The following is an 18587-nucleotide window of genomic DNA, read 5'->3' as shown; positions in this document are numbered from 1 at the left end:
GGGTCCCACCCCGGCCCCGACAGCCGAGGCCTGCGCCCAGACCCGCCCGCCCCGGGCCGCGCTGCCTCGGCGCTGCCGCCACCCGGACCCACGCGCTCCTCCCGCGTCCCCGGCCTGCCTGCGGGGGCAGAAAGTTGTCCTCGGCCCGGGGCCACTCCGGCCACCCCCACCCGCCCCAGCCTCCGCCTCAGTGGCCCCCGCCTGGGCCATCGATGCAGAGAAAGACGCAGCCTCCAGAGTCAGGTGCGGATTTTAACCCCAACCACTTGCCCACAGCGACTGTGTTTGCCTGAGATCACAAGGCGGGAAATGACACGGTTTAGCACTCTGCTAGGAGCCGCTCACACTTCGCCTTCTCAACCCCCATCACTGCCATTTTACAGATGCAGAAACTGAGGCATGGAGTTCATGTGACTGCTCAGATAACAAAGCCCAGTTCTCCTGACTCCAAAGCTCACAAGCTACCCCTTCATCCCGGTGTCCCCTCCTCAGAGTCCCAGTGCCTATGGGGGGACGACGCTCCTCAGAGCCCCCGAGGAGGGTGAGCAGGCCCAGAGCTGAGCCGGCCTGGCCTCCCGGCAGAGAGCCCCGGGCCTGGAGGAGTTAACAGCCACCGCAGCCTCTGGGCCCCAGATGCTCTTAACCATGACTCATCACAGCACGTGGCTGCCATTAGAGTTGTCCCTTCACAAAGGCAGGGGACAGGAGGAGGAGGAAGAGGAGGGATTTCAGCTCTCCTGGGTCAGCCCTGAGCTCCAGAATGTCAGAAGAGGAAGCAGGAGGGGGCAGACTGCAGAAACTGTTAAGGTGGGCAGGGGACTAGGACCAGATCCCAGGGGAGCCAGGCAGGTGAGAGGCAGGGACAGGGCTTGGGGGACCACTGCTTACATCAAACGGGCTGTGGGGGGAGGCAGTGGGTTCCCATCCTGCCTCTGTGTCAGCAGAGGTCAGATACTCACTTGCAAGAATCATCCCAACTCAAAACCTGCTATGACACCCACCATAAGGAAGGGGGGGGGGGAGGCGAGCAGACAGCCTTAGTGTGACGCAGCCCAAGGGGAGACACAAGCAGTGTGTGGAGGGAGACAGTCCAGGACGAGCTGGACGCCTCACGTACCGTGCACGCTTGAAGCTTCAGGCGTCTGCACCTGTTGTTCCCTCAGCCAGAACATACACCTCTTATTCACTCGGGTAACCAGGGTTGGAGCAGAAGCTTATCACTGGGAGGCCTCTTTTCCAAAAAAGAATACAGGGGCCGGGGATTTAGCTCAGTGGTTTCGCCTCCTGCTGCGCAAGCTCAAGGACCCAAGTTTGATCCCCGGTACCAAAAAAAAAAAGAAGAATACAAATTTACTAGTATGAAATTGCCAAGGTCCTCCTGGAGCCTCAGAAAAGGCTAGGCCTGTGAGTGGGGACTCCAAAAGTTTTCAGCTACATTCGTTCCTGGGTAAATCTTTACTGTATTTGATGAACATTTATTTAGAACCTACCACATAGCTGGGCGTAGTGGCATGTGCCTGTAATCCCAGCACTCTGGGGTGCTGAGGCAGGAGGATGGAAAATTTGAGGCCGGCCTCAAATTGTGATTTATTGAGGCTCTGTCTTAAAAAAAATTTTTAAAAGGGGCTGTGACATGCGCAGTGCTAAGGCCTGAAGATTCAATCCACAATACTGGGGCGGGAGTGGGGAGAACTAGCCACAAGCCCAAATTCCTCCTTACCCCACAAGTGTTCCTTCTTCCAGAACCTCTGGCTGGCTGGATCTGGAGTTTTCTGGGTACTCACTGCCTAACTCCCCTGATCTATCCTAATCCCCCTGGCTGTCACTCTCTGTGAGTGGTGTGTACTCAGGCCTGGGGGAATAGAAAGAGAGGTTTTATGGGGTGTCTTTCCCATCAAACTAGGGAGCTTTTTTTGTACCAGGATTGAACTCAGGACCTTGAGTTTACAAGGCAGACTCGGTGCCACTGAGCAAAATCCCCAGCCAAACTAGGAGCTTCTTAAGGGCAGACTCTGGTCAGGTTCACCTCTGTATCTCAAGGCCTGACAGCTGGCACCTGACTAATCACCAGCCATGAATGCAAGGCCCAGCACGCCGCTGTTTCCCTCCGAGGCAGTTATTTCACAATGGCTGACACATATCAAAACCTGCTGCCCACCCCACGTGGTACCTCTCTGAGCCTCAGCTTCCTCATCAGTAAAATATAAATAACACTGCCTACTTTAAAGGGCTGTTGTAAGGATAAAGAATTCACTCGTTGTTCAGGGATTTAGCTCAGTGGTTCCACCGCCTGCCCAGCAAGCGTAAGGACCGGAGTTCAATCCCCGGTACCAAAAAAAAAAAAAAAAAAAGAATTCACACATGGTCATCAGCATTGATGGTTCAATGATAGAATTCTCACCTGCCAAGAATTCATGGGTGGAAAGTGCCCAAAACAGGGCCTGGTGATCCCTGGAGTGGGCACTGGTTTCCACTCCTCATTTTACAGATGGGAGCCAAGCTCAGCGAGGTCTGCACCAGGGCTGCCCTTGGAGCTGCAGCTCCCCCCACCTGGTGCAGTGCTGGGATCCTGCAGCCATCACCTGTGAGTCACAGCATCAGATGGGCTCACCTGTAGGAGGTTCCACCTGGGCCATTCCTGGCCCCCAGGAGCTGTGAGTCACCATCATTGTTTCTGCCTCCCAACCCAGATGCCCCTACTCAGATCCCAGGCCTGTTACCCCATCTTGAACTGACAGCTGAGCCCTGGGAACGGGGACGGAAGGGCATCCTGAGTCCTGGGTCCTTCCCTCTCTATCAGGGGACCAGTTTCCTGGGGTTTAATGCCTGGGAGATGCCAGGCCTGCAGTCCTCCTCATTTCCTCCCAACCTGAAAGAACAGTTGCCAGTCCCCAGCGCCTCAGTGGCTTCAGCCCCTCAGTGGCTCCAGCCCCTCCTCCAGGGATTGCTTTCACCTGTGCCATCTCTCGGTCCCTATGTGGTAAAGGAAACCTCCTCAAAATGCCCCAGAGAGTCTGTGGTAACATTGCCTCCTCTCCTACAGAGGAGATAACTGAGGCTAGGATCAAATGTGACTTTGACCAGTTGAGCCAGAGCTTGAACCTGCGTCTTGATTCCTTATCCTACAGGAAACGGGAAGATAAGAGGAAGGGAGGGATGTTGGAAATGGATCTCAGAAACAGGGTGGCTAAGCCTGTGCCCTCGTCGTCTTCATCATAGAAAGAGCTGAAGCTGTGAAGTCAGCTCTGCACCCAGCTCTGAATCTGTTTTCCATCGGTAAACCCTGGATAGTAATCCACACTCTCAAGAAGGTGTGACAGTAACTGAGCATTACCTGGTGACTCTTTGTCCCTGTTTCGCCTTCAGGTCCTTCCCCCAGCCCTTTTCCTGGAAGGAAGTGCCCTCCTCCGTCCCTGTGGTCTCTGCCAGCCCAGACCCTGCCCCCCCAGTCCGGCTGAGCTGGGGTCCATACACCAGGTTTTCTTAGCCGGCTCTACACAGCTAAGGATTACAGGTTACAGGCTTGGGCTGGTCAATAATTCACAAGGGAGCAGGCCCAACAACATGGGCCCATGACAGATACAGTCCCTGGCAGTCGAGCCTGGGGTAGCATCTGGGCCTGCTCCTGGGATGGGCCTCCTCCCTCCCATGGACTCTGCCCCCACTAATTATGTGGCCTTAGGCACATTATGGTCTTACTCTCCCTCAGTTTTCCTCTTCCTTCCAAATACAGAGGGGAGAGAAGCCTGAAAGGGGAGCTCAAGGGCCTTCTCTGCTTTGATGTTCTGGGTTTGAGGATCCTATTCCTCCAGGATGTACCCAAGTCCAGTCTCCAGGAGCTGCCAAGGGTGGTCCTAAGGAAGGCGTGTGGGGCAGGCACGAGGGACCAAGAATAGTTCTGACAGATATAAAGGGTCAGCGCTCTCATGGGGTTTCTAGCATTGAGTAGTGTCCTGTTGGCTAGAACTTGGGCTGCAAAGCCAGGAAGATCTGGATGGATATGTGGCCCCACTGTGTGCCAGCTGGTCAGACTGAGGTAAGTCATCCCAAGACAGGCTCAAGGCAGGTATGGAGTGGCTCAGAGAACATCCTCGAAAGCCAGAACGGCTTTGAAGCTCTGACACCCTGGGCTAGCAACGTCATCTTTGAAATGGCGATGATGGTGAGTTGTTGCAAAGGTTCAGTGAGGTAATACACAGAAAGCTCTTAGCCAGGTGTGGTGGCACACAGCTATAATCCCAGCACTTGGGAGTCTGAGGCAGGAGGATCACTGGGAGTTCAAGGCCAGCCTGAATTACTGTACATGGCAAGATCTTACCTCAAAAAACCAAAAAGAAGCTCTTGGAACAGAGCCTTAGCATTGTTCTTCAGCTCTAGTTTCCTCACCTAGGAAGCCGAGATAACAGGATTGCTGTGAGCACCAAATAAGCCAAGGAACCCTAAAGGGCCGTGGGACCACATGAGGCAGCCCAGAGGAAAGGGGTTCCCATTAGCCATGCACCTTGGGGGCCTTGCCGGGACCTCAAGCCCTCTCTGGTCAGTCATGTGGGGAATAAAAGAAGATGCATGTCACATGCTGGCTGGAGGGTCACGGGCAAGGGTGGGTGCGTCTCCCTGTTATGACTGAGCACAGAAGCAGGGAGAGCACTCTGGAAGCAGAGGTTGGGTTCAGATGGTGTCCAGAGAGAGGAGCTAGCACTCTGGAGGCAGGGTCAAGGAAAGGAGGAGAGGGAAGATCCAGATCCAGGTGCAGGGCTATGGGCCAGAGCTGTTCACCTTCTCCCACCGACAGCCCTGGGGCATGCCCTTCCGTCATCCAGGTGTAAAACAAGGGTCCGCCCACTCATTTTCTTAGACAGCAGAGTTGCCTTCAGTCTGAGACTCAACTCCTCTGAGTGGTGGGCGGTGTTTTTCAACTGGAAATGAATCAAGGGGCTGTGCTGCTGCATCTTGCAGGATGTGGGTGCTGGTCAGAGCCAGCTCTACAAGGGCCAAGGGAGGACACCTGAGACTGCTGGAGGCAAAAAGCAGGGACGAACTCTACTCCCGTTGAAATGAAAGGGGTCAAAGGAAATGGAGTATCTTGGCTGAGTCGGCCCAGGATGGAGCACCTCATGCCCCCTATCCAGGCCTCTTGAGGCTCGTGCAGCAAAAAAAAAAAAGCGCCATTTGTAGGGTGAGAGAGGGGCCAGGGATTTAGCTCAGTGGTTCCATCACCTGCCTTGCAAGCGCAAGGACCCGAGTTCAATCCCCAGTACCAAAAAAAAAAAAAAAAAAGTGCTGCAGGGTGAGAGAAGGATTTCACTTAAAAGCAGTTGATTTCTGCACTGCTATTTACCGGGGAAGGGCTACTCTTGGGATAGGGAGGGAAGGCTTTGGAGTTAACAGAGAAAATGGCTCCTCTTTCTCAGGAAGGGAAAAGCTGGAAGACATCCCCTGGGCTCTCCGAGACCTGGGAGTTTGCAGGGAGGCTCCTTCCAGATGCCAGGGGCTCAGACAGGAGCTGTGGCATCATCAAAACCTTCTGTGGATCCCTGGTTCCTCAGGTGTTAAAAGTGATAGCCTGGCAAGGAGCACCAGACCCTGAATCTGCCTTGATCTTGGGGTTCCCAGCCTCCAGAACTGTGGGAAGCACAATTCCGCTGTTTGTAAGCCACCTGGTGAGCAGTATTCATTAGCGCAGGCTGCATGGGAACAAAGCAGACACTGGGTAGAGTGTCAGGAGCTTTCTGCCACCGGGCCAGAGTGGTGGTGGCAATGAGGGTGAGAATGGCCAAGTCTGACAAAGACACCGTTGAACACAGGCCCCAGAGGTGGCTAGGGAGGATTTTTCAGTTCTCAGTTCTCAGGGCTTCACAAACAGCTGGTGGACTCGGAGGGGAATGGGCAGGGGCGTCTCACACCCATCAGGAGTTGGGTATTTCATGCAACCACAGGTTTATGGTAAGGCTGGCTCAGTGACCTCATCTGTGCGCCACACCCCCATCCTCTTATTTCATCCCTCAGAGCTCTGCCCCTTAATGCAGTCTTCCCAGCAACCTGCCTGCACTTCCCCCTCTGCCTCAGAGGCTGTGCCTCACCACAAGCAGGGGCTGTGGTTTGCTAGGTAGGAGCCCTACTGTAGTCCAGGCAGGTGCTAGTCCCCACCAGAAGACACACAGGCAGCAGGACCCTCACATCTCTTCTTCCCAACAGTTCCAGGTTACCCAGGCCTGATGCCTGGAATCCACCATCGACCCCACAAACCTTTCAAAATCATTTCTGTTCAATACAGATGCCCTGGAAGGAGGATATCCTCACACCAACACGAAGGAGGAAGTGAACTTAACACAGAACATATTCCAAGACTGTTAGGTCCGTGAAAAGTGCGACTTCACTGCCCCCTCCCCATGCTGAGTAAGCTGCAGCTCTCTCAGGTCAAGTAACTGGATCAAGGTCAATGAGGCAGTGAGTGGTGAGCAAGGGGTGAGCAGCCCCCTGAGCCCTCGTGCTCTGGGCTGCTGTGGGCCCCAGGGCAGTGCGGTGGGCGAGGGTGATGGTGGAGAGGGCACAGGTTCCGAGTTGCTTTGTGGGAGTAACTGGGAGTGAAGAACTCTGTGGTACTTGTACCCGGCAAGTGCCAGCTGAAGTCCAAGGCACACACGTGCAAGCCATGCCTGCACTCCATCACAGGCTGGCACAGGGACGAGGAGGCCTCTGCTTGGCAAGAGGCCCTTTCTTCCCCTCCTGTCTCTCAGCCTCCCATGTTGGTGGCTCTCGGTGTCACCTCCCAGCCTGTCCTTTTGCCACTTTCAGTTCTTTCTGCTTAACCCCCCACCCCACCCTCTCTTCTAATCTCTACCCCAGGATCTCCCTCCGGGGTCATCATGCCATCCTCCCCTCTGGTCTCCCTACTTCCAGGCCCCCCCATGACATCAGCAACACACAGGGTACTTGGAAGGCCCCCAGTGCTCACAGGACAGAGGCCTGCTGGATTCTCACAGGCAGGCCAGGCCAGGCCAGGGCAGGGCAGGGCAGAGCCAGGGCATCTCGTCCTCCTCAGAAATTAGTCCCTCATGTCCTCCTCAAAACTCAAACAAAGTGAGTCTCATTCTATGCAGTGTTCTTCTGTCCCCTCCATGTGAGGACACAGAAATGAAACATAACCATGACCCAGAGTTGAAGTGGTCTTAAGGTAGCACAGTCGTCTTTAAATATGTATGTGCCCTGCCTAAGGCCCGCTAGTGCTTTCCAATACAGTGAAGTCCACTCTCCTTCCGTTTGTCTGGCCAGCTTGCCTATGAAATCTGGATCTCTTCAGGCACTGATCTGCAATTAGCCGCCCCCCTTTCTGCTTCTTCACACACACTTAGGATTTGAGGGCTGCCTCACTCCTGGAACGCTCTGGGCACAACATCGTCTTGTTGCAAGCCTTACCAGCATCTGTTTCTGATGTTCATTGTTTCTGTGGTTATTTTTGTGGATCACACTAGTGTGTGGTTTCCAGGAGCAGGGGACGAAGTGTCTGAAGTGACACAGTTTCTCTAGTGCCTATTACAATGCTTAGAACAATGCAAGTGCTCAATAAAGTGCACCAGATGTGGAAGTGCAGGCTGGTAGTCCCAGTACAGAAGGAGGCAGAGGCAGGAGGATCACAAGTTGGAGTACCACTTGGGCAACTTAGTGAGACCCTGTTTCAAAATAAAAATAAAGGCCTGGGGCTGTAGCTTAGTGGTAGAGTGCCTGTGGGTTTGATTTCCAGTACTTTAAAAAGACAAAAACAAAACAAAACAAAACAAAAAACCGTGCTGAAAGACAGGAGAGCCATGAAGGAGAAGCAAAGATGGTAGACCAGACAATGATGCTGATCTAAAGATGGGGTCAGATGAGCTCCCCAAAAGAGGTCACCTGAGGGTGGGTTTTAGGTCAGGGTGGAGCGATGGCCTTCCAGGTGCCATAAGCAGACCGATCACAGCAGTGAGAACACTAGGCCTGGTGGCATTGCTGGGGCAGCAAGGGAATGATGGGAAATAAGCTAGGATGGGTCACAACCCCTCCCCTCCATGGCCCTGAACTTTAACCTCTAGGTGACAGAGAGCCACAGAGAAATGGCTTGGTCTGTGTTTTAGGAAGGATAAAGGAAGCGTGCAGAGGGAGAGGCTGGAGGAGCTGGGGGCTGGGAATGTGGCTGCAGTCCAAGCAACTGGGTGGATGACTATGCCATTGGCAGGGATGGGGACGCAGGAAGAGGGACAGGTTTGGGGGTGAAGATGTTGAGTTTAGATTTTCCACTTGCCAAATCTGAGGTGCTCATAGCAGTCAGATGGTGGACACTGCATTGCTGTCTCCCTAGGATAGCAGAGCAAACTTCAAATAGGAATAGGAAGGACTTGTGAGGAGGTGATGCTCAGAAAAGGGCAGTGACACATCCCAGAAGGGTTAGCTTGGAGGGGCTGTGGTGCTCCCTCCAGGTGCGTGGCCCTCAGGACAATGTGCCTGCTGCTCAGTGTCCCGTCCTCAGGGTGGCCCCTCTGCACTGGTGCAGAGGTGCAGAGGACCAGGTGCCTGAGTGGAGGGCTGAGCAGGGCAGGCGCTGCCCACCGGGCCTCCTTGCTGGTGGCTCACAGGGTGTGGCCCTGCCAGGGCTCAAGGGCGCTGGGAGCACATGGAGACATGGAGACATGGAGACGGGAGGGCAGCGCTGCCCTCTAGGGTTCTCGGCCCTTGCCTGGAGCCCAGCAGTCGTCCCGCTGTTGTCCCCAGGGCACCCTGGAGTTTCCCTCCCATCGCCCCCGCCCCACGCACCTATCCCCGCCACGCCTCCGCCGAGTCCCGGTCCCTCCTGGTACCTGCGGTCGCTTCTCCTGGAGGCCGCCCCCTTCCAAGTGGTCAGAAAGGCCATGGGCGCGGGCGGCTCCTCGCGGCAGCGGCAGCGGCTCGGGCGACAGCACCTGGACGAACACGGGGCGGGGGCTGGCGGCTCCTCCCCGCCCTCCCGGCGCCTCCCTGCCCGGCTTGGGCGTCAGTGTCCCGGGGCGGCCTGGGCCCCAGCGCAGGCCCACTCCCATCCAGAACCAGAGGGGATCGCGAACACATCGAGAGCCATCACTAAACGTGAAGAGAAACTGAGACCCAGAGGGAGCCTGGGGACTTGTCCCAGAGGTCGGGGGCAGCCTCTCCATGCCATTGCCTGGAGCCCCGCCTGGTTACCTGGTGGCCCTGCAGGGTCCCTGTAAAGCCCTTTCCTTGGTGCCTACAGCTGAACCAGAACCGGCCTGACAGGGCTGCCTGTGCCTGAGCGGGGCCAGGGCTCGAGACTGGGTCATGGTTAAGGTACAGCATAGACAAGTGCCGGGAGGTGGGGAGTCGCTCCCTGCACCTCATGGTGGAGGCTGCAGGTCAGACCTGGCCTGGGATGAGAAGAGACCCAGTTTACAGATTTCTGATCCCCAGGCCCCCACGGGAGGTGGGGAACAGGGAGGATAAGCTACAGCCTGTCTCCAGTGCAAACTTTCTTTGAAGTCCTATATTTTATCTTAGGTCTTGTGCATTTTTAGTTACTTCAAATTTCTACTGACAAGTAGAATACGCTTTGGCACCGTGAGCCCCTGGTCGTGTGGCCCAGCAGGTCTCTGGGTGGCCCAGCTGTCAAGAAGCAAGGGAGCACCTTGGCCTGTTTGAAAAGGTCTTCAGCTCCTCAGGGACCCCTGCAGACTTCCCTCATGGTGTGTGTGTGGGGGGGGTGTGGCACAGAGCAGGGGCGAGCTGTGGGTGCTGCATCTTGGGTGCCCATGCAATACAAATCTTAGGTCCAATAAATGACGACTGATTCTGGGCAGCTGGGGTTTTTGGGGGGTTTTTTTGGTACCGGGGATTGAAGTCGGATCCTTGCGCTTGCGGGGCAGGCGGTGGCACCACTGAGCTAAATCTCCAGCCCCAGCTGGGTATTCTTGAATGTGCTAAACCCCGAGTCAGGCATTTTACATAAATTCTCATTTATGTTCATCTTATTAAGCATTCATAGACCACCTCACGGTTGATAAAACTGACGTTAAAAATGGTTAGTATCTCTGAGACCAAGCTGAGGAGCTAGCTCTCAAACCCGAGCACACCTGCCCCTTCCTGCCAGCCTGCCTGTGTTGGGCATGAGGTGGGAGCCTTGGGCAAAGCTGCCCAAGGGTCAGCTGGGCCATCTGTCATTCTTCCCTGGTAGACCAGAATGACGGGACCTTTCCCCATTTCTCTGAGTACTCATGGTCTTGGTGGATGAACAAGGACCCAAGAATGCTGCACATCTGCCCACACAGCCAGTGGCCAGCTCTGGAGACGCCACCTGCAGTGTAAACATGCCCCAACCCTTACCCACAAAGCCTCTGCTGTCCAGCTGGGCAGCACGGGGCACTGGGGTTAGCCAGTGTCCCCTAACTCAGAGGCAGGAATAGCAGGGCCTCAGAAGCCTGAGGCCCAGAACCCAGGCTACGACAGAGGACTGAGGCCTCATCTAGCCTCTGAGCCTGAAGCACCACCACCTCCTTCAGGAAGCCCTCTAGGATCTCCCCACTGGAGAGGCTGCACGCTTCTCAGAGGCTACATTTCTGTTTTTCACACTGTTTAGCACATTTATAAGTCCTTGCATTACTTACCTACAACATCAGTCTCTTCAGATTTTATCTGAAGGTAGAGTATCTCTTATCTGTCTTCCACTGAGCCTAGTACCACTGCTACACCTAGTGGGCAGTATTGAGAAAATGAAGACTTAATAATCTAGCCCGCTGCTACTCAGTGCAGGAACTATGCTGAAGTGGTAGTATTTTAGACACACTAGCTGGAATCCAGACAACTTTTGAAGAATATTTGACTCAGATGTTTTAAACATCAGATGCTAAGATTAAAAAAAAAAAATTAAGAGCTGGGTTTTTTGTTGTTTTGTTTTCAGAGAGGGTTTCACTATGTAGTTCAGACTGCCCTGGAACTCATTATGTAGCCCAGGCTGGTCTCAAACAAAAAGCAATCGTCCTGCCTCCGCCTCCCAAGTGCTGGGATTACAGACATGTGCTACCATGACCGCCTAAGAGCTGGGTTTTTAACCCAAAGGTTTTTTTTGTACTGGGGATTGAACCCAGGGCCTTCACACTGAGCAACATCCCCAGCCCCTTTTTAAAATTTTGAGACAGAGTCTTGTTCGGCTGACTTCAAACTTTCAATCCTCCTGCATCAGCCTGAGTAGCTGGGATTTCAGGCACGCACAACCATGCCTGGCAACTTTTTTTTTTTTTTTGGTACTGGGGATCGAACTCGGGTCTTTGCACTTGTGCAGCAGGCATCGAAACCACTAAGTTAAATCCCTGGCCCAGCCTGGCAACTTTTGATTCTTAATTTCAGGACTTGTTTAGATATAGCATCTCCTTTATGTAGTTAAGGCTGGCCTTGAATTCACTAGGTAGCCCAGGCTAGCCTGGAACTCACAGGGATCCTCCTGCCTCAGCCTCCCAAGTGCTGGGATTACAGGCATGTACCACCATGCCTGGCTTTGTTTCCTATTCTGCATCACCATCTGTTTATAACTATATTAGGTATTATTATAAACTGCTCAGAAGTACTCACTCATCCTCAGACAACTCTATCACGTACGTCCGGTACATCTCAATTTTAATAGCTGAGAAGGTATAGAGGATTAAGTAATTGTTCAAGAGCACACCAGCTGGCTAAGTGGCAGAGCTGGAAATGAACACAAACACAACCACCAGACTAGATCTGAACCCCAGCTGCCCACGTGCAGTACAAGCTTAGAATGGACAAAGCACTTATGAGCCACTTTCCCAAGCTTCTTATTTGGTGTCTTATAACAACCCCAGGGTGGGGTAGGTCCTCTCCGCCCCCCCCCCCCCGCCCCTTACTCTGGAGCCACGCTGCCTGTTAGAACCTTGGCCCTAGCACTTGCTGTGTGCGACTTCAAGCGAGTCACTTAATCTGGGATCCTGTTTTCCCACCAAGAACATAAGAAAAGTGACAAGAGCTGATGTAAGGATTGGAGGGGTCAATGCAGACAAGTGCTGGACAGGGTGTGCGTTACGTGTACAGCCTTTAGTAGTTTTATCCAGAATCGGAAGGAATGAACTGTTCTGTGTAAATGACTTTCAAGATAACTGACATACTCTCTTTAATCATAGATCAACATTTGCCTAAAAAGTATTACCTTTTCTGTCTTCCTAAAAATGGGCACAACAGCTCTTCGTCTCCATCATCTTTAATCCTTACAACAACCCAGGGAGGGAACTATTATCCCCATGAAGGACCAGAGAGGATAACAGACCAAGCCTAAGCCACACAGGCAGGAAACTGTTAAGGCCAGAAATCTACTTTGTATTTATTTGTTGAGATGGGGTCTTGCAATCATTGCCCAGGCTGGCCTGAACTCCTGGGTTCAAATAATTCTCCTGTTTCAACCTCTCAAGTATTTGGGACTACAGGCCTGTGCCAGCATGCCCAACTCAAGACAATCTTATTATATTAGTACAGATAACATTAGGACCTAAATTTTTTTTAAAAAATGTTTTTAGTTTAAAAAGATAAAAAAAATGGTAGCTTTCAAACATTTGCCTTGTGATGAAGTGCCTGAATGATCCTATTTCATTATTAAAAATACTTTTTAACATAGTGAAAATTTCACATACAACAGATCAAAACAAAGATATGCAAACATCCCAAAGAGACACAGTTACCCAACTAGCCAAACCAGAGTGTAACCTAATCATAGGAATCCCAAAAAAAGGCCCCTGGCCTGGGCAGCTGTGGTTGCTAACATTAAAAGGAGACTGAGGCAGGAGTCACATTAGCACTAGCAAAGGAGAGGAAATTGTATTCATCCAATTGTGGGAGACTGTGTTTTTACCAGAAAGTGACACTCTGGTCTCTGTTACTCCCTGTGAATGTGTTTATTGGGAGCCGTTTTACTGATGAAAATCAGGTTCTACACTTGAACCAGACTGAACTCACTGGGTAATGGGATGCCACTTAAATGAGGCCCTTTGGAAGACTGAGGCCTCTCCAACCGCATCAGTGTGGCCTTGTGCTTTAAAATGTTTTTCTTGTCACTATGTTTTTTCTGAAAGGGGCAGAATATTGTGCACTAGGGACACCTCTTCCGGGGAGTCCTCCCCAATCCTCTGGGCAGGACCCACTCTCTCCCTCCTCTGGGCCCTAGCACCCTCTGGGATTTTCAGCATGCAATGTTGTGAAACAAAGTGGATGTAGCTCTCTCCCACTACTGTTCCACAAAGGCAAGGTCCTTGTATGCATCTTCTCTGTTCTGGGCCTAGGATACATACAGTTCTTAGCAAAGCTCAACAGAAGGATGACTTTCTCACTGTGCATGTTAAAAACTCAACATGGAATTTTCTGACAGTAAGAGGTACACTATAGATCTAGGGATGGAAAAAAAAGCATTTTAATGCAATCTTTCCTGGCAGTACAGTGATTAAATATAGATTCTGGAGATAAATGGCCCCTTTTTTGGGTGCATTAGGGGGGGGTTGAACCCAGAATCTTCAAACTGAGGTATATCCCCACCTTTATTCATTTTTAAAATTTTGAGACAGGGTCTCACTAAATTGCCCAGGCTGGACTCAAACTTGCAATCCTCCTGCCTCAGCTTCTCACAGTGCTGGGATTACAGGCATGAGCCACCATGCCCCACAAGCCTGGGTTTGAATCCTAGCTCTAGCATTTTTTTTTGGTACTGGGAATCGAACTCAGGACCTTGCACTTGCCAGGCAGGCCACTGAGCTAAATCCCTGGCTCTCTAGCACTTCTTAGATCTGTGACCTTGGGCAAATTATTTAACCTCTTTGTTCTTCAATTTTCTTATTGTAAACTGGGAATAACAGTATCTAACTTTTTTTCATTAAGTTTATTGGTACATTTTAGGAACAGTACCTAACTTAAAGGTTGTAGAAATTAAATGAATCATATACATAAATTGCTTCAAATACTAATAGGCACATAGTAAGTGCTATACAGTTGTTCCTCAGTTCACTAACTTAATCTGTGAACTGAGGAACCACTGCATAAGTGTTAGCTTGCAATTACTATTATTTTTTTTATTATTATTTATTTATTTTTTTTGGTACCAGGGATAGAACTGAGGTCCTTGCACTTGCACAGCAGGTGGCAAAACCACTGAGCTAAATCCCTGGCAATTACTATTATTTTTAAATTCTCTGTCTAGCCCCAAGAAAAACTGGTGATCTTTACACCAAATAGGAGAATCCACAGGCTAAGCACAGAATGACAAGGTGTATATTAAATAAAACTCACAGAACAGAGAGATTTATAAGTTATCTTCTACTCTACTCCAGAGGTTCTCAAAGGGAGGTTCCTGGGCCAGCATCACCTGGGAATTGCTAGAAATGCAAATTCTTGAGTCCCACTGCAGATCTACTGAATCAGGAACTTGGGATGGGATCCAGCAATCTGAATATTTTTCCCCAGCCATCTGAATTTTAAGCTTTCCACATGATCCTGATCCTTGGTAAATTTTGAGAACTACTCCTCTGTCCTCTCACCAACTACATCTATTCAGACCCTAACACTTGTTAATTCTAAATCATTCACTCTCAAGTGATTCCCTCCTCCTCTTGGGCATCAGCCACAACTGTATTTTAGGTTCTTACCACCTCAGCTGGATGACCACAGCAGCCTTCTACCTGCTTTCTGTGCTTTATGAGGTTTGCTTCTAGAGCAACCACATCACCACTAAGGAGCTCTTTCTTACAAATACGCATCAGCAACCCATGCTTCTGCCAATAACCTAACCTCTAGTCACTGAGCTACTTTGAACTCAATTCTGTGAGTTAGGTGTGAAGGTATTTATTACACAAGGAACATGAAGTTCAGAGAGGCTAAATAACTTTCCCAAAGTAACCTTTACATCACTTTCTCAAAAATGGCATGGGATTCAAGCCCAGGAGTGGATGAACTTATTAGATCACTGTGCCTCCCAAGACTCCATGTCAACAAATGCAGACAAGGCCACACGTTTCAGGCACTGTCTCTATACACATTTCCTAATCTTTCACAAAAACAGGACAAAATAAATAAAATGAGATTTGCCATGTATTATTTATTCTATACCAGGTCCTGTCCCACACATCTTACACATATTAATGTGTGGTGATTGCACACCTACTCCTCCTTGTATAGTACGGACATAATCAAAGGACTGAAAAACTCCAGTGCAGACTGGATATATGGATAGAATGCTTTATTATTACTTAAAGTTTATTATTTTCATAATTACAACCTACAATTTAGAAGTTTGAAAGGTAAGAGAAAATTCTATAAAGAGAGCCCAAATAAAGCTGAACTGGTTTGTAGATGGTTAAAACTCTCTAAGGAGTACCACTTAGCTTTTGGCAATATATATCTGTCCTTTCAAGTGCAGGCCCTCAAGCCAGGGTCAACAACATAAAATATCACAAATGACTCTAAGACATTCATCCTACACAAGCAAGCATGGAGATATAGATATATATTTATATAATATATACATACATTTAATATTATATTGGTCCACTGAGTATACATATTTTAACAAAAGATAAGAATCTATAATCCAGTTAAACATACATTAAGATTAGGGTACACTTATTACATCAATAGTTGATGTTTATAAGTTACAGACACTTAATATTTTCCAGAGTGGTTTTTTTAATTAAAAAAAGTATTTTTAAAAGCATTTCAAACATTTGTTCATTTTCCCAGTGCAAAACAAGGTTGTTCAAGTCAACTTACCTTTCTCCTGAAAAGTAAGGGAAAGGAAAAAAGCCTCCCAGAAAATTCAACCTACAACTCCCAACACTACCTTCTCAATCAATGTTTGCAGTAAATCCTTAGTCAATGAATTAGTTTATCAAAATTAAAGCCTTGTGATTATGATTCAGCCCTTGCTTCATATGTGTGATTTTTATGCTGCAATGTTTCTATTTACAAAAGTAGAAAAGTTATTAGCAGTGCAAGAAAGTGGTTTGTCTTAAATGCCAGCTGTCCAATTGTGTGTAAAAGAAAGAAAGCACCATTTCAAGATGAAATTAGATATTTTGCATTTAATTATAGACCAGGGAATAACTTAGTCTGTTAATATTGATCAATACCACCTTGACTTGTGACCCCAGAGAACTTTGGTTAATTTTCAGGCGCACTTTTCTTTATCCTGGTATTTAATAAATTACCTGAGTCAGTGACATGCTTAAAACCAAGAGTACAATTACAGACTACTTCACTATCTATCTCAAATTCAACTTTCTGCTAGGTCTGGGCTTGTCTGTTAATGGGCTCTTAACACATGAAAAATTTTGATATTTTGGCAGCTCTTTTCTTTCCCAATTGAATTTCTTTTTTTGCTAACATGTCAATTTTATAGGTGAAAAACAAGGAGAGTAAATACACTAAAACACAAGGATTAACAAAAACCAATATGATATAATACGTGTCACTTTTCCATTTGTATTCAGTGAGTTTTTATATTTCTAGTAGTTGAGCCTTCATTCAACAAGAAACAAAAGAAAGAAAAATTAAAGTACCTTCCAGTTCTAGCTTGCTAAAGTTTCTTCTGCAGAAGTACAAGAATAAACCTATCATGAACTACAGAGGACAATGCCAAAGAAAAGGCAGAATAGCTTCATGTTAGGAGTTTTGCTTACTGATGAGTGTATTTTAAGCGATAAAATTTCTTTGCTGGCACTTAAAATGAACATTTGCTTACAAATCTTATTTGTAAGAAACTGATTTTGTTAATTAGCAACGTATCTGTTGATCTAAGATTCTTCAAATCCAGAGAAAATTGTTTTTAAAAATATATTTCACACATGAAGCTTTGATGTTTTTATTTAGGAAAAATTTGACTCTCAAATTAAAATGGTTTAACCCATAGCATCCCTTATTCAATAGTGGAGTTGATCTATGCAAAATATTTTTCCTTGTCTCTAAAAAACAAGTTAAACAGTATTTTACTATAAGGAAATTTAAAAATGCACTTTAAACTAGCCAATTTGTACCAATCATAAAAGAAATAGGTTCTTTCCTTCCCCTCCTTCAACCATTCAAAGCTGGGGAGAATACTGCAAACTATAAGAGCCCCACTGGCTCCCAGAGGAAAAACTCAGGCCAAGGTGGCACAGGGTGAACACAGAAGCTTGGGTGCTCTGGCCGTACAGTGAAATAGCAGAGGTGGGCAGAAGCTCACAGTAAATGCACACCAGACAGGAGCCTGTGAAGCTGTCTCATCTGACTTACTGCTTTTTGAAGAAAAAATAAGAGACAAATGTGAAATAGAGTTTAAAAATAAGACCCCTAGACTTTGTCACATTTACAGGAATCTTAAACCCTTTGTATTTCCATGCTAATAGGTAGTTTTGATACACATGGTAAATAGCTTCAATATTCAGGAAGAAGAATATTGTATTGTTGACAAAGGACAAGAGAATTCTTCATGCTTCTGATATCTCAGATTTGCTAAGTGCAATAGCCAGTTCTAAGTCTTCTTGTTCTTGCTGGTTCAGTCGGGCCAGCCTCTGCTCTTCCTCTCTCTCACTCTCCCTCTTGGCCCATTCAATCATATCTTCTTCAGAGGGATACTGCCATTAAAAAGACAGAAAAAAAAATGAAATGAACGAATGAATAAATGAACAAGTAAAACAAAAGGAAAATAATTTTTAAAAAAGAGCACTAACTGCTTGTTGCCTCTGAAGAATGCTAGAAATAGTCTTTTTACTTCTTTTTTCTCCCCCTGAAAACATGGATTTTTTTGTTTACTCCCCCCCCCCCCATTCTGAGACAGGGTCTTCCTGTATAGTTCAGGCTGGCCTTGAACTCACTATGTAGCCCAGGCTAGTCTCCAACTCTCAGCAATCCTCCTGCCTCAGCCTCCCAAGTGCTGGGACCACAATTGTGCACCACCATGCCCGGCTAAACATGTTTAGTTTTAACCAGTTAGTAAACTGGCTTATTTTAAAAAATTAATGTAATCTACAGATAGAAAGTCTATAAACATCAACATAAAAACATCACTTTATTTTTTTATTTTTTAAACTATGCATATCATTTTATTTGTAACCCCATGTGTTAAGAAGGGAAAAACATCACTTTTAAAAGTAGAAATGTTTAAGGTAGAATATGAGAGTTAAAAACAGGAGAAGGTTATAGACCTTTTAATCTAATGTTTATTAGATTTTGTTACTACTGTTTTTAAACCTTGTATGATAAATCTATTAAAACTTAATCCTACAGGTGATTTTTCTACCATATCCTAACCTTTCAGGTATAGTAAAACTATGAATAAATAAAAATCTCTAAAAGTATTGAATATACTAGCAAGATAGGAACCAAATCATTTTTTTTTTTTTACAAAAGCATTTTTAAGATTTTGGCAGGCTTTGAGAGCTTTTTTAATTCAGTTTTTTCAAAAACCTTAATTCTGGTGATTATTAGATCAGGGAAATAGTTTTACCCACAAAAATAGCAACTTTGGCAGAAACTATAAAGATAAAATTCTTGGTTTCAAATCTTGTTACATAGAGCAGGCTCATAAAAGTTTGAAAGAAATTATCAGA

At 47.9% G+C, this 18587-nt stretch overlaps 2 protein-coding genes and 1 long non-coding RNA gene across 10 annotated transcripts in view; 1 reads left to right on the top strand and 2 right to left on the bottom strand.

Moving 5' to 3' along the window:
- The window catches only part of Ttc39a (tetratricopeptide repeat domain 39A), a 42352-nt gene extending 33396 nt beyond the window's left edge, over window positions 1-8956 (bottom strand). The window contains exon 1 of one of the 2 annotated variants that reach the window (XM_004869265.4): window positions 8829-8956. In XM_004869265.4, coding sequence (XP_004869322.1) covers window positions 8829-8881 — 53 coding nt within the window. In that variant the 5' untranslated portion in view covers window positions 8882-8956. Of the gene's footprint in view, window positions 1-3334; window positions 3359-8828 lie in introns of those variants that run through there. The other variant, XM_087214742.1, reaches the window with a different exon arrangement.
- Window positions 542-3346, top strand: LOC147827300 (uncharacterized). Its single transcript, XR_015452607.1, has 3 exons — window positions 542-807; window positions 2489-2654; window positions 3129-3346. It is a non-coding gene; the product is annotated as an uncharacterized LOC147827300 (long non-coding RNA).
- A 6270-nt stretch (window positions 8957-15226) lies between the features above and the next one.
- Eps15 (epidermal growth factor receptor pathway substrate 15) overlaps window positions 15227-18587 on the bottom strand; it is a 156326-nt gene continuing 152965 nt past the window's right edge. For all 7 annotated transcript variants that reach the window (XM_087214734.1, XM_021247931.2, XM_087214733.1 and 4 more), the window contains one exon: window positions 15227-17612. In XM_087214734.1, coding sequence (XP_087070860.1) covers window positions 17602-17612 — 11 coding nt within the window. In that variant the 3' untranslated portion in view covers window positions 15227-17601. The remainder of the gene's footprint in view (window positions 17613-18587) is intronic.

The sequence above is a fragment of the Heterocephalus glaber genome, unplaced genomic scaffold (genome assembly GCF_053883595.1).
Source record: "Heterocephalus glaber isolate CG9 unplaced genomic scaffold, H.glaber_assembly_v1.0 deba00001451, whole genome shotgun sequence".
Lineage (NCBI taxonomy): Eukaryota > Metazoa > Chordata > Mammalia > Rodentia > Bathyergidae > Heterocephalus > Heterocephalus glaber.
This window is presented reverse-complemented; position numbering and strand designations above follow the sequence as displayed.